Source organism: Stenella coeruleoalba, assembly GCF_951394435.1.
Source record: "Stenella coeruleoalba genome assembly, chromosome: 11".
Lineage (NCBI taxonomy): Eukaryota > Metazoa > Chordata > Mammalia > Artiodactyla > Delphinidae > Stenella > Stenella coeruleoalba.
The window spans coordinates 94,002,786-94,024,225 of NC_137157.1; the positions used below are offsets into that span (position 1 = coordinate 94,002,786).

Genomic DNA, 21,440 nt, shown 5'->3' on the forward strand with positions numbered 1-21,440 from the left:
TTCCACATGTAGATGTATTTTTGATGTGTTTGTGGGGGGAGATGAGTTCCACATTCTCCTACTCCACTGCCTTGATCCCCTTCCCTAACTGTATGTTTTTGATGATTATAAAAAAGATTATTAAAATATGCAAATTGCATATGTTTATTAAACAGTTGAAGTATAAGTTTTTATGAAATTAGTTACTGAATTTTATTCCATATATTTAAAATAATTAATAATAAAAATTTCTGACAAAAGTGCAATAGTTCATTAATTGCTTTTTGTGTTCATATGATTATATATTTTTTAGCCTTTTCAATATGCATATATAATTTTTATTTATTTATTTATTTGCGGTACGCGGGCCTCTCACTGTTGTGGCCTCTCCCGTTGCGGAGCACAGGCTCCGGACGCGCAGGCTCAGCGGCCATGGCTCACGGGCCCAGCCGCTCCGCGGCATGTGGGATCTTCCCAGACCGGGGCACGAACCCGTGTTCCCTGCATCGGCAGGCGGACCCTCAACAACTGCGCCACCAGGGAAGCCCTGCATATATAATTTTAATCACATCAAACAATTGTATAATATTATTTGGAATGCATTTTCCTTGTGGGTAAAATTTTATAACAAATTTTTAGTAGAAAAATTCAAAACATGAGCTAAATATTAATTATTGTTAACTATGGTTTGTGTAAAACTTGCCCAGAAATGTTACAAAAAATGCTTGTTTTGCTTTCTATCTAATATCCATCTGTAAAACAAACACAAAGATATAGTAATTGTGTTAGTAGTAGTTATTCAGAGTACACATTAAATATGTTTACATTTTCTAGAATGTTCCTGTGATCTTTGTTCAACCCACTGGATTGGATTTGGAAATAGCTCTTATCATTTTTCCAACAAATCCAAAACCCGGGCGGAGAGCCATGCTGCCTGTGCAGAGCTGAATTCTCACCTTCTAAAGATCGGTATCAAGGAAGAGCTGGTAGGGCAGACACTTCTGTTTTTTTTGTTATACTATAACTATATCTGGTTTCAAAGCATTAGTGATTGACACCATAATTTGGGAAAACTGAAGGTTCTCAAAAGTGTATGATATTTTCTTACTTTGACTCAATTTTCTTAGGGAGAAACTCCACTTTTTGAACATTTAATGCTAGAAGAAAACCACATTAACAAATGAGATACCTTGAGAAAAAATCTTATTAATACTAAGTGGATGTGGTGCAAGCCCTTGGGAGAACTTTAACCAATAACAGTTGAGCCAGAAAGGAGTGGATTATAATATGCACACATTTCTGGTTTATGATTTCTTTTCCCAATTGGAAATTTTATCCATGCTTGAAATGAAAGGCTGGATAGGTCTCAAAATCAATGAAACCAATAAATCCTGGTTAAGGGAAGATGGCGTCACAGTAACTGAAAGCCTGAAAGTATAGTGTTTTGATAACTGAACTTTTCTGAGAGTATATGACAATTCGTGTGTATGTGCATGTATGTGTGTGTGCGTTATGTGTGTAGGGCACAGAAAGAGCAACCAAGAAAAAGGAAATCATTACGGTTTTTGAGGATCAGTCTGTGGGATTTAATTGGGGGAAAATTTCCAGTTCTTTCTAAATAATATCACCTTTAGGGCCTTTACTTTTTTAACTTTACTGGACTCTTAGGAGAAACTTATGCATAGTTTTAGGCAAGCTGATAAATCCATAAACTTCTATCATATTGGCTTATAATTCTACTTAAATAAACAGGATAGGATTAGATACTGTTCGGTATTTTGTGTTAAGCTTAATATTTTGTAATTAAAGACTGTCAATCTTCAGGGTTTAATTCTTGTTTTGATTAGTTTGTTCCTTTATTGTTTCTCATTTTGTTTGTCCTTTCTGATTTTAAGCTTGAGATAAAATTGGCATTTGCGGATATCACACCTTGCTTTACAATTTTTTTTACAGATTCTTGGAAATGGAGAACCATGGTTGTCCACATATTGAAGGAAATTATGTTTATGCTTGTAACTGTTCATCTGGGAAAACTTACGTCTGTGAGTTTAATATATAGCAGCTGTTTTCCTAATACATGTTGTGATTGAATCCTAATTAATTAAAGAAGTACAAAATATTCTGTTGCCTTTATAAAATTTTACAAATTATTGTTAAAGTTTTTTTTTTTTTTTACTGCACTCACAATACTTTAGTTAAATTTTCAACTTTTAAATGTATTCGAAGTGAGGAAAATTCACCACCCACAAATTCTTTGGGAGTGAGTGTTCTCCCTATGAGAGCTCATATTAATATTAATTTATTAAATAAAGTTAGCAAACTGTTTGTTTTAACATCTTTATGGGAGTATAATTGCTTTACAATGGTGTGTTAGTTTCTGCTTTATAACAAAGTGAATCAGCTATACATATACATATATCCCCATATCTCTTCCCTCTTGTGTCTCCCTCCCTCCCACCCTCCCTATCCCACCCCTCTAGGTGGTCACAAAGCACCGAGCTGATCTCCCTGTGCTATGCGGCTGCTTCCCACTAGCTATCTATTTTACATTTGGTAGTGTATATATGTCAGTGCTACTCTCTCACTTCGTCCCAGCTTACCCTACCCCCTCCCCGTGTCCTCAAGTCCATTCTGTAGTAGGTCTGCGTCTTTATTCCCGTCCTACCCCTAGGTTTTTCATGACCTTTTTTTTAATTTTTAGATTCCATATATATGTGTTAGCATACAGTATTTGTTTTTCTCTTTCTGACTTACTTCACTCTGTATGACAGACTCTAGGTCCATCCACCTCACTACAAATAACTCAATTTCGTTTCTTTTTATGGCTGAGTAATATTCCATTGTATATACGTGCCATATCTTCTTTATGCATTCATCTGTTGATGAACACTTAGATTGCTTCCATGCCTTGGCTATTGTAATAGTGCTGCTATGAACATTGGGTTCATATGTCTTTTCAAATAATGTTTTTCTCTGGATATATGCCCAGGGGTGAGATTGCTAAATCATATGGTAACTCTATTTTTAGTTTAAGAACGTCCATACTATTCTCCATAGTGGCTACATCAATTTACATTCCCACAAGTAGTGTAGGAGAGTTCCCTTTTCTCCACACCCTCTCCAGCATTTGTTATTTATAGACTTTTTGATGATGGCCATTCTGACAGGTGTGAGGTGATACCTCACTGTAGTTTTGATTTGCATTTCTCTAATAATTAGTGATGTTGAGCATCTTTTCATGTGTTTGTTGGCCATCTGTTTGTCTTCTTTGAGAAATGTCTGTTCAGGTCTTCCACCCAATTTTTGATTGGGTTGTTTGGGTTTTTTTGATATTGAGCTGCATGAGCTGTTTGTATGTTTTGGAGATTACTCCTTTCTCCGTTGCTTTGTTTGCAACTATGTTCTCCCATTCTGAGGGTTGTCTTTTCGTCTTGTTTATGGTTTCCTTTGCTGTGCAAAAGCTTTGAAGTTTCATTAGGTCCCATTTGTTTATTTTTACTTTTATTTCTTTTGCCTTGGGAGACTGACGTAAGTAAATATTGCTATGATTTATGTCAAAGAATGTTTTGCCTTTGTTCTCTCCTAGGAGTTTTATGGTGTCATGTCTTATATTTAAGTTTTTAAACCATTTTGAGTTTATTTTTGTGTATAGTGTGAGGGAGTGTTTTAAGCTGGTTGTCCAGCTTTCCCAATACCACTCGCTGAAGAGACTGTCATTGCTCCGTTATATATTCTTGCCCCCTTTGTCAAAGATTAATTGACCATAGGTGTGTGGGTTTATTTCTGGGCTCTCTATTCTGTTCCATTCATCCATATGACTATTTTTGTGCCAATATCACACTGTTTTGATGTAGCTTCGTAGTATTGTCTGAAGTCTGAGAAGGTTCTGCCTCCAGATTTGTTATTTTTCCTCAGGATTATTTTGGCAGTTCTGGGTCTCTTCTGGTTCCATATGAATTTTAGGATTATTTGTTACAGTTTTGTGGAAAATGTCATGGGTAATTTGATAGAGATTGCATTAAGTCTGTAGATTGCTTTGGGTAGTATGACCCTTTTAACAGTATTAATTCCTCCAATTCAAGAGCATGAAATATCTTTCCATTTCTTTGAATAATCTTCAGTTTCCTTTACCAATGTTTTATTGTTCTCAGTGTATAGGTCTTTCACCTCCTTGGTTAGGTTTATTTCTAGGTTTTTTTTTTTGGATGCGATTTTAAATAGGATTTTTTTTGGATGCAATTTTAAAGAGCATTTTTTTTTTTTACACTCTTTCTGATATTTTATTGTTAGTGCAAAGAAATGCAACAGACTTCTGTGTATTAATTTTGTATCTTGCTACTTTGCTGAATTTGTTTATTAGTTTTAGTGGTTTTTGTGTTGGAGTCATTAGGGTTTTCTACATACATAGTATCATGTCATCTGCATATAGTGACAATTTTGCCTCTTCCCTTCCAATTTGGATACCTTTTATTTATGTTTCTTGTCTGATTGCTATGGCTAGGACTTCTGATACTGTGTTGCACAGAACTGGTGAGAATGGGCATCCTTGTCTTCTTTCAGATTTTAGCTGGAAGGCTTTCAGTTTTTCATTGTTGAGTATTATATTAACTATGGGTTTGCTTTTATTATGTTGAGGTATAGTCCCTCCATACCCACTTTGGTGAAAGTTTTTATCATGAATTTTATTAAATGCTTTTTCTGCATCTATCAAGATGATCAGTGGTTGTTGTCTTTTCTTTTGTTTATGTGGCATATCACATTGATTGATTTGTATTTGTTGAACCGTTCTTGCAACCCTGGAATGAATCTAACTTGATCACGGCATATGATCCTTTTTATGTATTGTTGCTTCAGTTTACTAATATTTTGTGAGGACTTTTGCATCCATATTCATCAAAGATATTGGCCTGTCCTTTTCTTTTTTTCTGTAATATCTTTGTCTGCTTTTGATATCAGGATGTTGGTGGCTTCCTAGAATGACTTTGGGAGAGTTCCCTCCTCTTCAGTCTTTTGGAATACTTTGAGAAGGATTGGTATAAGTTCTTTGTATATTTGGTAAAATTCCCCAGTGAAGCCACTGAGACCTGGACTTTTATTTACAGGGAGTTTTTTAAAAAATTACAGATTGTATTTCACTTCTAGTGATCATTCTGTTCAAATTTTCTCTTTCTTCTTGACTCAGTTTTGGCAGGTTGTCCATTTTTAAAAACTTGTCCATTTCTTCTGGGTTGTCCAATTTGTTGACATAAGTGTTCATAGTATTTTCTTATGATTTTTTGTATTTCTCTGGTATCAGTTGTTATTCCTCCTTTTTTTTTTTTTTTTTTATTTGGCTCCTCTCTCTTTTCTTCTTGGTGAGCCTGGCTAGAGGTATGTCAATTTTGTTTATCTTTTCAGAGAAACAGTTCTTGGCTTTATTGATCTTTCTATTGTTCTTTATCTCTATTTTATTTATTTCCTCTCTGATGTGTGTTATTTCCTTCCTTCTGCTGACTTTGGGTTTTTTTGTTCCTGTTTTTTTAATTCTTTTAGGTGGTAGCTTAGGTTGTTTACTTGAGATTTTCTTCTTTCTTGAGAAAGGCCTGTATTGCTGTAAACTTCCCTTTTAGAACTGCTTTTGCTGTGTCCCATAGATTTTGTAAGGTTGTCTTTTCATTGTCATTTCTCTCCAGGTATTTTCTGATTTTCTCTTTCATTTCATTCTGACCCATTGGTTTTTAGTATCATGTTGTTTAGTCTCCATGTAATCATTTTTTTTTTCTCATTTTTTTCCTGTGGTTGATTTCTAGTTACATATGGTTGTGGTCAGAAAAGATGTTTGAAATAATTTCTATCCCTTACATTTCTTGAGGCTTGTTTTGTGTCCTACTATGTGGCCTATCCTTGAGAACGTTCCATGTGCACTTAAAAAAGAGTGTGTATTATGGTTTTTTTGTATGTAACATCCTGTAGACATCAATTAAGTTCAACTGTTCTATTGTGTCATTTAGGATCTCCTTTGCCTTATTGCTTTTTATGTCTGGAAGATCTGTCCAGTGATGTCAGTGGGGTATTATTTTATTCCCATCAATTTCTCTCTTTACGTCTGTAGTGTTTGTTTTATGTCTTTAGATTCTCCTAAGTATATTGGGTGCATACATGTTAACAAGTGTAATATCCTCTTCTTGTATTGATCCTTTTATCATTATATAGTGTCCTTTGTCTTTCATTATGAACTTTGTTTTAAAGTCTATTTTGTCTGATATGAGTATTGCTACCCATAGTTTCTTGTCATTTTCATTTGCATGTGCCATTTATCTTGTGGTTTAAGCCTTCTTTTCCTCCCCTTCCCATTGTTTGGTTAGGTGATATTTTTAAAAATTACCTTTTCTTGAACTGCATAGTTTGACTTGGGTTTATGTCGTTACATCAAATATTCCTAGTGTAGGGCTTCCCTGGTGGCACAGTGGCTGAGAGTCCGCCTGCCGATGCAGGGGACATGGGTTCGTGCCCCGGTCCGGGAAGATCCCACATGCCACGGAGCAGCTAGGCTCGTGAGCCATGGCCGCTGAGCCTGCGCGTCCACAGCCTGTGCTCTACAACGGGAGAGGCCACAACAGCGAGAGCCCCACGTACCACCAAAAAAAAAACTATATGTGTATATATATATATATATATATATATATATATATATATATATATATATATATATTCCTAGTGTAATACAACTAGTCATGATTGGAGGATGAATTCATGAGTGATATAATGAGTAGTTATTTAATATTTCCACCTATGTCATGGTGATACAGTTTACTATTGTTTGTGTTTTATCCTTTCAAGGGGCATTTATTTTTAACAGAGGAAATCTGCAGATTAAATTATTTATTTAATAAGAATAAAATGGAACGTAAGAACTAGGGCAGAGAAATAGAGATGGTATTTTGAAAACGATGGACTTTGTGCCAGGTAGAGTATGGTTGAGAATGTAGAAATTCCTCAGGATAATTAGTGACAAATATCCTTAAATACTTGTTGAAAATGGGATTATGGCTTTTAGAAATTCTTCCATGACAATAGAAATGAGATAATAATGGATATGAGGAAATAGTGTATGTACTGCCAAGATTTAGCAACTAGTTTAAAAGTAAAACTTGAGGTATTTGAAGTTTGCAGTGTTCATGATTGAGATGGAAATAAGATAACTGCAGGGTGGCTAAGCCGCCATCTCCTCAGATCTTGTAGAATGTGAAAACAATTTCTCAGAGACATTTGAAAATGGAAAATCTAAATGACACACTTAGAGGTCCATTTGTCCTTTCAACTGGAGCCCAAAGTCTCCTAGTTTCTGGAGGTTTGTGATGAGGTAAACTGTCTTCAAAATAGCCTATGTGTGAGAATTTCCTGTTCAAACCTGAAGTGACACATTGATGAGAAATCAACTTTTTCCACTCTTGTTTCACTCTGAGCCTTCACAGGGCAGTCTGTGGATGTCACAGACATTGTTTATTCTTGTCCTAGATTTATGTTTTTAAATTTCTTCTTTTAATTTTTTAAATTCTTCTTTAAATTTCTTCTTTCTACCCAGCTATAGCAGGCCTCTTTTATGAGAGTAACCTGACCTCCCCACTAAAGGATGCACAACTTTCTGGCCAACAGAAGGTATGTGTCCCTCCTCTCCTGTCTCTCTACTAGACCACCTCACTTAGTGGGAAATAACAAATGTTAAATGTAATGCAAGTGAGGTACAATTAATATACAACAAAATCAAAGTAGAATATTGGTGTTTTTTTAAAATAATTCAGGGTAAAAAGCAACCATAAAACATGAAATATGTTGGAAGATTTCTCAAAGTATTCAATTTATTGTCTGTAGGAAGTTAGTTGCATATGCACTTGCATATTTGGGTTTATAAATCAATATAATATTAAGTGAAACCCACAGACATCATGACAGGGAAGAATTAGTTTGGGATTTTATACTCAGTAGAAGGTGGGTTTTTTGTATAATAGTATGTTAATATATATTTTGCTCAACCTTTATAAATAGATTCTTGGAAAGGAATTCATTGCATAACAAAAGCCAAACATAATTCCTCATACGTGTACTTAGACTCAATAAAAGCAGCCTGATTTTATAACAAAAATCAGGATGAGGTAGCTTCCTAAATGCTAATTTAAACTTAATTGTAAGTAATGAAAGAATTTTTTAAAAAATTGAACAAACACTGCAAAAAAATGTACCATGCTAATTAAAGACACTCCTGCTTAATAAATTACTTAACAGGGTCTAACTGATATGAATTAGAAATAGTAACATAGAAATTGTGACTAAAATAATAATTAAAACTGATACTTGTTGAGAACTTATAAGTGTCAGGTTGAGTGCTCAGTGTTACATGCATTGGATATTACCTATTCTTATTTCCATTTTAGATTAGTAAGATAGGTTACTAGATACTAAATAATTTTTTAACAGTCACACTCTGATAAGTTTCAAAGCCATAATTTATTTCCAGGTCTTTCTGACTACAGCATCCATTGACTGAATTATTAAGTTATGTTATCTGGATTTTTTATAAGTAATTTTTATAAGTAATTACCATCACTTATACAACTAAAATGACCTTTACTAACTTTGACACCTATAGGATCTTTCTGGAAGTTTGAATTAACAGTGTTCTTCCATAAATTACTTATATTTGTTTATTATTTTGTGGGTTCATATCTTAGCCATTAAGTCAATTATCGATTACTTTTACAAACTAAGTATTTTTTAGTCTTTTTCTGTTGTTTTATTTTCAATATTGTCTAGGTTATATATATAAGTTTAGTGTATCATGTAACATTTTCCAATACATGAAGTATTTCCTCAATTTTTAATGTCTTCTCAGACTCCTCAACCATTCAAAATAACGACCATTTGGTAACACTTTTCATAAGTAAATGTAAGTCACCAAATAATGTAATTTAGTGTAGGAGATTGTTGTACATGCCAACATTACTCTTTCCCCATCTTTAAAATACTCCATCTTTAACCATTACTGGATTTCAAAATTGTCATAAATATAGGTGAATCTCTCTTTTCTAATAAAACATTTTAATTTTAATACAAGCATTATAATGGTGTTAAAATATTTCTGTGGAATCTGACTAGGATATTATTAGTCATGAACTTCTTTACTCCTCCCTAATTTATTGCTTTTCATTGTTTCAACCAAAAATATATTGTCAAATGTAGAATAACTTAAAAAAAAAAAAGTATTCTACCATGAGACACTTGTTTAAAGCTCTAAGGAATTTAAAACCAGGCCTTAAGATTGTTCTACTGCGAAGTGAGCACTAGACTCTACCCCGCCCATTTTACTGTACTAGGGATCTCATCTTACATACACCATTCATTCCTAAGTACACTTAGAGCACTGTCTGACATAATTCAGCTGCAGAGATGAATAACCAAGGAGTAACCTATGCAGAACTGAAGGTAGCCAAGAACTCAAAGAGGCAGCAAATAAAACCTAAGGGCACTAAAAGTTCCATTTCAATAACTGAGCAGGAAATAACCTATGCAGAATTAAATCTTCAAAATGCTTCTCAGAATCTTCGAGGGAATGACAAGAACTACCACTGCAAAGGTAAAACATTTAATAGTCACATGATGGAACTGTTCTAGGATATGCAGTTGGAGTACAGAGGTTGGAGAAAGAGTAGGGGATAAGTTCACATATTTTTCATTTTGAGGAACAGAACTTAAAGTTGGAGATGGGATTCTAATGTGAAACTGGAGGACTACTTTTATTCTGGCATTGCTGTAATTTGTAGTCTTTGATCAACAACTCATGAAGCGTTATATATGCTGAAAATGCAAAGGTATATTCTGAGAGAAAGATTATAGTGGTAGAAATGGGCTTGGGGTCCAAGTTTATATATATAACTCCCTGTTTATGTGGGTTCTCTTGTTTGTAAACTTTCTAAACAACTGTCACCATCACTCTTTTCTCAGTGTTTCCTTTTCTTTCCCTGCAGATTTACCATCACCTCCAGAGAAGCTCATTGCTGGGGTTCTGGGAATCATCTGCCTTGTTTTGATGTCCAGTGTGGTAACAATGATAGTTTTTACTCCCTGTAAGTAGATTTTTGAAAAATTGTAAGGGAACTTTACACTTTAATGATGGTCAGTGCCTCTAAACAGTTCATAATATTATGGAATGGGCATCTCATTAAAATGTATGCATTTAGACTGAATGTGGAATGGTTATTCTGAATTTGTCAAAAGTATACAACACAATAATTACAGAGAGTATGTATATGTATATTCTGATTTCATAACTCAAAAGCATGCTTTAGGATATTGAAAGATCTTACTGAGAAATACAAATTAATTCTTGAGATTGGTTAAAACAAATACTATAAGAGATGGTGATCTGTTCCTTTAGGCTTTTGAAATATTTTTTCAACCAAATCTTCATTACTTAATTTTTCTTGGTAAAATCAATTTTATTCCAGATTATTCTAATCCTAAGCAATAAACCAAATTTCAACTCAGAAACTACAATCATTATGATTTATTTAGATCAATATTAACTTTTATAATGATTAATTTTGTAGCTACTGCAATACGGGAGCAGAATAACTCCTCTCCGATAAAAAGGCTCCAGAAAGGTACATAATGATTTTCAAAGTTCTGATATAAATACAGTTTGTATTTTGTCTCTATCTTAGGCTAGTGAAAATAAGAATAGATTTTGGGGTTGAACATAAATTACAAAATATGGCAACAAATATTCATAAATAATGATTATAGGAGAGTGTTTCTCCCTATGCAACAATATGATCACCATACCCACTGTTGCCACTGGCTCAAATTTCCTCCCTCTGTAATATGATAAGAGACAAGTAATTTTGCTATTCTACAACAGAGGTTTCATTTCTTGATTTTCAGGACATGTAAAGAGTGGCTACTTCTGTGTGTTTGCTTTATACGGAGACATAAATTGGGGGGTGAGAGACTGACACTCCTGTGAATGTATGAGTGTGGTTTGTTTTATATGCACCAGCCTTGAGGGTGCATAGATGTGTTTTATATATATACACACATGTATATTTATACCTATGCATATATGTAAGTTAGTTTTCATTTTTTTTAATTCAAATTGTTTTTAGATAATAATTCACAATCTTTCTTCAGAATGTCATGCTGGTCATTGTCCAAAACAGTGGTTTACATGTTCCAACAATTGCTATTGTATTCATTTGGAAAAAAAAACATGGAATGAGAGTGTGACGGCCTGTGCTGCTAAGAACTCTACTCTGCTTTATATAGATAATGAAGAAGAAAAGGTAAGATACTAAATGTTGCAAACACTTTGTTAAAGGCTTGATTCAGTCAATATTATATTTGCTAGGATTCACTTGCGGTTTTGTACATATTTGCAGTTTGTTTAAGGCCTATTAATGTTCCATTAAACAATAGAATACAACTTTATGATATTCTATTTATATTTTTATACCATTAATACACATTTGATAATTTCCAGTTCTTGCTTTTCATAAAAAAAACATGTTTCTACAAATGCTATTATTTTCTAAAATAAACTGTGCTATTTAATTTTACAATATATAAAGGAAAATAAACATATCATGATTTTGCATAGTGATCACAATATGTATAGAACCATGTAATTGCATATCAGATCGTGGAATAGAAGTTTCCACTTCATAGCAGCCCCACTCCTCTGTATTCTCTCATCACTTCTCCACCCTTCGTGTATACCCACTGTCCTGACTTTTGATATTATAGAATCTCTTTGCTTGGTTGTTGTTTTTTTTTTTGTGTGTGTGTGTTACGCGGGCCTCTCACTGTTGTGGCCTCTCCCATTGCGGAGCACAGGCTCTGGACGCGCAGGCTCAGCGGCCATGGCTCACGGGCCCAGCCGCTCCGTGGCATGTGGGATCTTCCCGGACCGGGGCACGAACCCGTGTCCCCTGCATCGGCAGGCGGACTCTCAACCACTGCGCCACCAGAGAAGCCCCTCTTTGCTTGTTTTTGAACTTCATATACATGGAATCATAGAGTATGCATTTTTCTTCCTGTCTCCTCTCACCCCCATATGCTATTTTTGCAATTCATCCATATTATTGCATTTATGTGTAGTTTGTAAATTTCCACTGCTCATTATGTAAATATAACATTTAAAATCCAATCTACCCAATGTCTCTGGTTACAGATGGAGTCTTATGCCCTCAGATATAAAGAGGCTTCCTGGGTTCAGTACTTTTAGTCATGGGATCCCCTTCGCTGGTCCCACCTCCACCCCTACCCCCCAACTCTGGTATCTCTCGGTGGAGGGGGAGGAGAAGCCCTTACTCTGGCTGCTTCTTGTTAGCAGGTGTCCTGCTGGATCACCTTGTAAGGCTCACCTGGTGTCGCCCACAGGATTCCCCTCAACACCAAGGAGGAATGGCTAGGCTGGGTGTTGGGAAGCAGCAGGCCTAGGTCACTTTCTTCGGTTGGGTGGTGGATATAAGATGCCCCTAATAGTTGTTCCTTAACCCCAGGGTCGCAAACCATTTCACCTTTCTCTTTCCACCTTTCAGAGTTCTCCTTGACTTGCGTCTTTCATTAGTTCCAGTGTTTACAGTTGTACCTAGCTGGGCGCAGCTGAGAGAAATGAGTCTCTGACTCCTTGTCTGCTCCCTTGGATTCTAGCAACACAGAAACAGAGTGATTGGGGGTTGATCTAGTCAAAGAACGGTGTGAGCCCCAGGAAACCAAATCTTTGGCTTTCGTGTCACTTATTTTCTCAATTTCATTCCCTTAATTTCCTTCTAAAACCGAAACTCTGAGAAACATAGAGGAGAAATCCATTGATATGGTCACAGTATCCTGAGAAATGGATGTCACAGAATCTAAAATCTTATTTAAAGCCTTGCTATGTTAGTTTTGACAACATGGGTAACAGTTGAATTACATGAATCAGAATTTTCCTTATTAACCTAAGAAAAACAGTGAGACTGCTAAGCATAACTGTTTGAGTTAATTTTACATCAAAAGTACTGACCTTGGTTAATGTATTTGGCAGTATTAAAACTTTGAACTTTAATATATTTTTAGTGTTAGATGAGACTCTTAACACTCATTTTGTTCAGAAAACTAAGGATCCTATGAAAGAACACACCACTTGCCTTTGAAAAATTAATAAAAATCTTTCATGACGACTATTTAAGTGAAAATTCTTTATTTTGGGCTAGAAATTCCTGATGTCCCTATCAATTATGTCATGGATTTCAGTCTCTCGTAAAGGCCGTGATCATCCATGGATGTGGCTAAATGGTTCAACTTACAAACTACAGTAAGTTTTTAAAAATAATACTGTATAGAGGAGGAAAAGATTAAAAATTTTAAGAATAATATTAAAACATTTGTTTTAGTTGAATTATAGAAAGATGAAGGAGGATGTTGAAAGTTAATAAAATGTTGATATAGTTATTAAAGAATGGGCTCCTCAATAGCCCATTTCCCTAATAACAAGCTCTTACTAAAATTATATTAAAATATCATTACCCATTTTCAAAATATCTTTTATTACAGTGACATGGAAAATGCTATTGTTTCATGAGTTGTCCTCATATGATATAACAGAATTGTGCTTTTTTTTCCATTACAGTATAACAGACTCATCACGTGATGAACATAACTGTGCTCTGCTCTATTCAGATGGCATTAAATCAGACAGTTGTGAGCTTCCACATACATATAATTGCAAGGATCAGCTCGAGAAAACGTGAGTTTGGATGCTGTTGAGTAAGTTTAACTTTTATGAAATGGAAATAATATTATGATTGTATAAATTTTAAAATGAATTATATTGAAATATAATATGCGCACCAAAAAGTATAGATATCGTTACTTTTGTGTCTGGCTTTTTTTACTCTACATTATTTTTATGGCCTTCAACCTTTGTAAAAGATCGCATGTTGTGTGAGTCCATTTATATGAAATATCAAGAAGAGGGAAACCTATTCTAGAGGCAGAGAGTGGATTGTTGGTTACCAAGGGCTGAGCAGAGGTAGGATTGGAAAATGACTGCTGATGGTTACTATGTTTCTTCTGGGGGCGATGAAAACGTCTAGAGTTTGTTACTGTTGATGGTTGTAAACTCTGTGAATATACTAAAGAAAAAAAATCACTGATTTATACACTTTAAGTGGATAAATTTCATGCCATGTAAATTACACCTCAATAAAGCTGTTTTTAAAAAAAATCCTGGAATTATGTTTGGGATTGCATTTAATCTTCAAAGTAATTTGTAAAGATAGTCATCTTTACAATATTGGCTCTTCCAGGCAATATCATGCTTTATCTCTCTATGAATTAGGTTTTCTTTAAATTCTCCCTATTATATTTTGTATTTTTCTATATTGAGTTCTTAAAGATACATTGGTATTTCACTCTCATGCTTTTGTAAATGACATCCTTATTTGAAAATTTTTAGTAAGTTTTACTGATGTAAACAGTAATACAATGAGGTTTACATATTGGTCTTATAGCCAATGATTTCTCTGACTTTATGTATTAATTCTGTCATTTCAAATATATAGTCTTCTGGATTTTTATATAACAGCTCTTGCATTTGTAAATAATCACACTTTATTTCTTCTTTCCAGATGCAATTTTTTTTCTTGACTTATTTTTATAGGCTAGGATTTTATTTTCAATGTCGAATAGAAGGTACAGTAAAGGTTCTATATGTATCCTTTTCTATTTTCGAGGAAAAGCTTTCAGTATTTCATCAATATGAGGTTCATCTTAAGGTTTTTTTCATCATAAGTTTCTCATATGAAAACAGTTCCATAATATTCTCATTTTTCAAACAAATTTTATAATCAATTGATGTTACATTTGTATTGTTTTTCCATCAGTTGGAATGATAAACGTTTTCTCTGTATAATGATTATGAAGTAAATTACCTTTATTTCTTTCATATGTTAAACCAGTCTTGCATTTTGAAGTAAAATCACAATGATCATGTGTTGTCCTTTTTTAAAAAATCAATGCATATATTATATCTAGGTCAAGCTGAAGTTTTTCTTTATCTGTGTTCCCAAAGAAATTTGACTGAGTTTTCATTTACGTTATGTACTTGACAAGTTGTTACCAAGGCTATTTTTAGGAAGCATTTCCTTTTCTTTTACCTGGACCTTTGTGAAAGAGTACTGCTACGTTTTCAAGTGTTATTATTCACTACTAGTGCCATCTGAGCTTCTAGAACTTTTTTGTGGGAAGGTTTATATAACGAACTCAATTTCTTTACAATATGTGTTAGGTTTACTCAGGTTTCTATTTTTTGTGATGCATTTTGGTAATTTTCAATTTAGGATTTTTCTATTTTTTATAGATACTAAAATGTTTTCATAATATTGCTTTTTTTATCTGTAAAAACCACATGGTATCCCCATATTTATTATAGACATAAAAGACTTGTTTCTTCTCAAATTTTTTTTTTTTTGGCCACACCGCATGGCTTGTGGGCTCTTAGTTCCCTGACCAAGGAATGAACCCGGGGCCTCGGCAGTGAGAGCGTGGTGTCTTAACCACTGAACCATCAGGGATTCCCTCTCCTCACCTTTCTTTCAGCAGTCTTTTATCAATTTTATTAAATGTTTTCAATGAGAATACATTTGGCCTTGTTCCTCTCTATTGTAATTTTGTTCTTTGTCTTGATTTTGTACTATTTATTGTTTTCTTCCTTCTACTTCATTTGGTTTTAATTTCACCTAAATTTAGCTTTTCCATTTTTAGTTTCTTGTGATGCATGCTTGGATTTCTGCTTTGTTTTGTTTTATTTAGTTTGTAAGGTAAGCATTTAAGGCAATCAATACTTCACAAGACAGACATTTGGTTTTATATTTTCCTTGTAATTCTTATAAAAATTTTGAACATTCATTGTGGTCATTTCTATGGTCCATCTGTTACTTAGACATTTATTACTGAATTTAACACCATATAAGGATTTTCAAAGTTTTGGTTATTGACTTCTGCATATAGTAAAGAGCATTCTGTTTGGTTAGAGAACTTTCTGTGAAGCTAGAAATATTCCACATCTTTGTTAAAAGTGCCTGGTGTGAAAGAGGAACCAATATTAAAATATTATTTTTTTAACTAATTAAAATTGAATGCCCACATTTCAAGTGCCCACTTGCCAAACTTGCCTAGCGGCTACTGCAGTGACACCACTTCTATATTTTTATATGAATATGCTTGGAAATATGATTTATAGTTTATTTTTTGAAAATTTCTATGTAAAAAAATATGAATAGTCCATACTAGTATATAGTATGTGTTCTACATATATGTATTGATTAGTTGTCTAGTTTAAATCTTTCTTTAGCCTTACTGATATCTGCTTGTTTGTAAGCAGTGAGAGAGAATCATTTAAATCTCTATTTGTAATAGTTCACTTTTTTCAAACTTATGTTGAACTTGTATTATTAAGTACATAAAGATTTTTTAGAAAACATTGCTAATAGTTTAGATACTCTATCTATCATTATGAAACATGCTTCATCATTTCCAATACGGCTCTTGCCTTCTATTATAACAGTATACTAACTATAGCAATTTTCTACTGGCTTGTGTTGCATGGTATATTTTTCATCTTTTTACTTTCCTCTTTCTTTAGGCTTTTGTTAAAGGAGTTTCTCATTAAGATAGTGAACAGTTATTTTAAATATTCTTAGAATTTAAATTGGAAGTTACTCTATATTTAACATAATTTTTAAATTATTATAAGATATATTTACATATATTATTTATATATAAGTATGTATTGTATGTATATATAATTAATTAAGTATAATATAGTTATCCTTAATCAGAGATGAATGCTACCATTTCTTTGAACTCCACTTCTTTTGTTGTTTTCTTTTTATCTTTCACAATAACTATTTTAACTATTTTAACTATCCTCTGTTGTCAGTTTAATGTTTTAAATATTATGTTATTAGTGCCCCACATTTTACAGCATAAATTCTTAACTCATTAAAGTCTAACAAATTAATACCTTTACCCTTTCTCGAAAAGTGAAAAGACATAACTACCTTCTACCTTTATTTACTGCTTATGCCGTATTTGCTCCCTTGAATTCGAATACAAATATGTATTTTAAAATTTGAAACTTTATTGTTAATATTTTGTCGACTCGATATCCATTAAATATATCCACATAATTCTTACAACTCTTCTTTCCCTTCTGCATATCCAGGTTTTCACCTAGAATAAGGGTTTCTTTTTTTATATATACATCTTTATTGGAGTATAATTGATTCACAATGCTGTGTTAGTTTTGTTGTACAACAAAGCGAATCAGCCATATGCATACATATATCCCCATATCCCCTCCCTCTAGAGCCTCCCTCCCACCTTCCCTATCCCACCCCTCTAGGTGGTCGCAAAACACGGAGCTGATGTTCCTGTGTTATGCAGCTATATCCCACTAGCTATTTTACATTTGGTAGTGTATATATGTCAATACTTCTCTCATTTTGCCCCAGCTTCCCCTCCCAACCCTGTGTCCTCAAGTCCATTCTCTATGTCTGTGTCTTTATTCCTGGCCCGCTGCTAGGTTCATCAGTACCATTTTTTTAAAAATTCCATACATATGTGTTAGCATATGGTATTTGTTTTTCTCTTTCTGACAGTTCATTCTGTATGACAGACTCTAGGTCCATCCACCACATACAAATAACTCAATTTCGTTTCTTTTTAGGGCTGAGTAATATTCCATTGTATGTGTATGCAACATCTTCTTTATCCATTCATCTGTCAATGGACATGTAGGTTGCTTCCATGTCCTGGCTATTGTAAATAGGGCTGCAATGAACATTGTATGAACAATGTATATTTGCATTGTTATATCTTCTTGATGAATAACTCTTTTATCATTATATGCAATGACTTTCTTTAGCTCTTGTTACCATTTTTGTTTAAATTCTATTTTGTTTGTTATAAGTATCACTACCCCTTCTTTATTTTGGTTTCCAATTCTGTGGAATATCGTTTTTCATCCCTTCACTTTTAGCCTAAGTGAATCCTCAAAGCTGAAGTGAGTCCCTATACGTATATATGTAGTTGGGTCTCAGTTTTCTTATCCATCCAGTCACTCTATGCCTTTTGGTTGGAGAATTCAATCCATTTACATTTAAGGTAATTATTAACAGGCAGGCACTTACTTAAGCCATTTTATTGTTTTCTGGATGTTTTCTAGTTTCCTTGTTCTTTTCTCTTTCTCTTGCTGCATTTGTTTGTGAATTGATAATTTCCCATAGTGGTATGTTTTGATTCTCTTCTCTTTATTTTTTTGTGAATCTATCCTAGGTTTTCACTTTGTGGTTACCATCAGGCTTAAATAATACATGCTATAGATATAACAATCTATTTTATGCTGATAACAACTTCAGTTGCAAACCAAACCTTACCTTTTTACTCACTCTTTTTATGTTTTTCATATCACAAAAAGGTAATTTTTTTATATTGTGTGTTTAAAAACAAATTATTTTTGCTATAGTTATTTCTAATATTCTTTTCCTTTAACCTTTATACTATTTCAGTATTAGAGTATTCTGGATTTGACCTGACCAATGTCCTGTATATTTTCTAGGTTCTCATGTTACTAATTAGCATCCTTTCATTTCAGGTTAAAGAACCCCTTTCAGCATTTCTCATAAGACAGGTCTAGTGATGATGAATTCCCTCAGCTTTTGTTTGTTTTTTTGAGAAGACCTTTATCTTTCAATTCTGAAGGACAAATTTGCCAGGTTGAATATTCTTGCTTGGCAGTTTTTTTCCCCGGCACTATCCCACTCTCTCCTGGTTTGTAAGGTTTTGCTTGGAAATCTCATAGCCCTCTAGGAGTTCCCCTGTAAGTTACTATCTTCTTTTTCTCCCGCTGGTTTTAAGACTATCTCTTTGTCCTTGATTTCTTTTTACAGTTTTATTATAATGTGTCTTGGAGAGAATCTCTTTAAGTTGATTTTGATTGCTGACTCAGTAGCTTCATAAATGTGGGTATCAAAATCTCTCAGCAGACTTGGGAAGTTCTCACCATTATTTTTTCAAAATAACTTTCCACCCCCTTGTCCCTCTCTCCTCCTGGAACTCCAGTAGTCTGCAAGTTGGTTCTTTTGATGATATGCCATATATCATACAGGCTTTATTCACTTTTTTAGTTGGTCTTTCTTTGTTCTCCTCTGACTGGATAATTTCAAAGGTCTTGTCTTCTAGTTTACAGATTCTTTCTTTTGCTTGATCCATTTGGTGTTGATGCTTCCATTATATTTTTGTTTCACCTATTGTATTCTTCAATTCTGTTTAGTTCTTTTTACGATTTGTATCACTTTGCTAACCTTATCATTTTTCATTTATTGTTTTCCTTACAGTGTTGAATTATTTTTCTTTTTTTCTTCTAGCTCGTTGAGCTTCCCTGAAACAGCTATTTTGAATTCTTTATTGGTTAATTCATAGATTTCCATGTCTTTGGGGTTGGTTGCTGGAAAATTACTGTGATCCTTTGGTGGTGACATTTTTCATGCTTCTTGAAGTTTTCTATTGCTGTCTTTGTATTTGAAGTAGTAGCCACCTTCTCCCGTTTACTCACTGACCTCAGGAGAGAATTACCTTCCATCAAAACTGCTAGTGATTCTGAGGCTTTTTAGGACCTTTTATGGATGCCCCTGCTCCACACTTTGTGCTCCCTCTTGTGGCAAAAGTTTTAAGTTTGTATACCTTATCTTAATTTTGCAATGAACCAGGCTGGATGCTGAAAGCCTTTCTTTTGTTTTCACAAACATGATGTTAAAGTTCATGTTTGTGGTCTCTTGTTGGCCTTCAGATTCAGACTAGGTTTCTGCACATGCTCACTAGCCATCTGCCAAAGCTCACTCTCTATGCTACAGTTGGGAGTGCCCACAGGGAGGCAACTACAGGGTGTGGGTGTTTTGAGGTGAGGTGAGCTTATTACTGAGGGTGCCTGTGGGCCAGTTGGGCGGATCCAAGTGGCTCATAGGCAGGTTTCCTGAGCCAGTGACACAGTTAGTAGGATCTGCATCCTTTTAATGCCCTTTTAGAGTCCTATTTGCTGCTATCTTAGACTCTTCTCAGCCCCCCAGTTATACATATGATTCAGTGCCCTGGGTGAGGCATGAGAGAAATCAGCCTCTTTGGCAGCCTCCCATATAGCTGAGAAGGCCGGGTGCTCACTCACACTCTCTTACTTTTCCTAGTGGAAAAAACATGGGCCAAGAAGGTCTCTCTTGGCCCTAAAACTGTGTTTCCATGGAGGAAGGGTAACGTAGGTAAAGTCAGGTTGCTCCTCTTATCTTCTCTAATGCATCCAATCTCATATTCTTTGCTCCAGTGGTGTGGTGGAACTTCTTCTCTGGAAGCCTGGACCTCCACAAGGGTTCTTTTGTCTGTGAGTGATTGTCTAAGACATTGTTTTCCAGAGGTTCCCTGAAAGAGGGAGGAACTGGAGCTGGTTCACAGGCAACTGCAGGGTCCACAGATGGGACTGAGTTCTGTATCACTCAATTTCAAATCATATAAAGTGGAAAACACCAAGAATAGTCAAGACAGTGTGGGTGAAGAGCATGAAGAATATATTTTGTCATTAGTCCGAGGAACCGAACCAAATTCTGGAAAAAAAAAAAAAGTCTATGAATATATTGAACAATAAATATGTGGTTGCAGAGGTAATATTACAGATCCTAAGAAAAGAATAGATTATTCAATAAAGGTGATGGAAAAAATCATTTCCCTGTGGAAAAGTATTGAATATCAGAGATCTAATTATGAAAGACGTCCTCACAAGTTTAACAGAAAATACAGCTGCAAACTTCAAAACCTTTGGTGAAGGATACACTTCTCAATCAAATTTCCAAAAATCCAAATCATAAATGCAAACGATGCTATAAAGTAATAATTAAATAAGTAAATTTATTATCTGGACAGTAAAATATATTATTAAGATTGGAAAGATACACCCAGACTAGCACAGATTATACAATCAGTGAGTGGTTTGCTGGATCGGGCTCATAGCTAATCAAAAGAGATTATTGTTAAAATTTCAGGAATTTTGAAAACAAGCTGTTAAACACAATCATTACTAAAATTCAATTATATAAATATAAATATTGTAAATCATACTAACAATAAAAGTAATAAATACTCAAAACTCATTTTTAGTTATTTTGCTAAATTTACTATACTTATGAAGTTATTTGCATCTATCATATCTGGTTGTTGAAATACTGTACAATGTTGTACTACTATAAATCTCTTCCCTTCTCAATTCTGCATTCAGTGGTATCAGGTTAGTAGCTTTAAATTTGATTATGGTCAGAGTACTTACACAAATAAAATTGGCAAACTCTACCAATGAGATCTTCCCCACCACCATAGAGTGGGTTTTTAAACATTTACTAATTTAC

At 34.2% G+C, this 21,440-nt stretch overlaps 1 protein-coding gene across 2 annotated transcripts; it reads left to right on the forward strand.

Annotated features, from left to right (window-relative positions):
- Positions 1-9,115: 9,115 nt before the first annotated feature.
- On the forward strand, positions 9,116-14,402 carry LOC307193639 (NKG2-A/NKG2-B type II integral membrane protein-like). Of its 2 annotated transcripts, none has more exons than XM_079935913.1 (6): positions 9,116-9,589; positions 9,981-10,079; positions 10,563-10,616; positions 11,143-11,294; positions 13,206-13,306; positions 13,622-14,402. In XM_079935913.1, the coding sequence occupies exons 1-6, from the start codon at positions 9,403-9,405 to the stop codon at positions 13,740-13,742; spliced, it is 714 nt and encodes a 237-aa protein (XP_079792039.1). In that variant the 5' UTR covers positions 9,116-9,402; the 3' UTR covers positions 13,743-14,402. The 2 variants fall into 2 exon arrangements, with proteins under 2 accessions (XP_079792039.1, XP_079792040.1); XM_079935914.1 differs by having other exon boundaries at positions 13,672-13,737.
- The last annotated feature ends 7,038 nt before the right edge of the window (positions 14,403-21,440 follow it).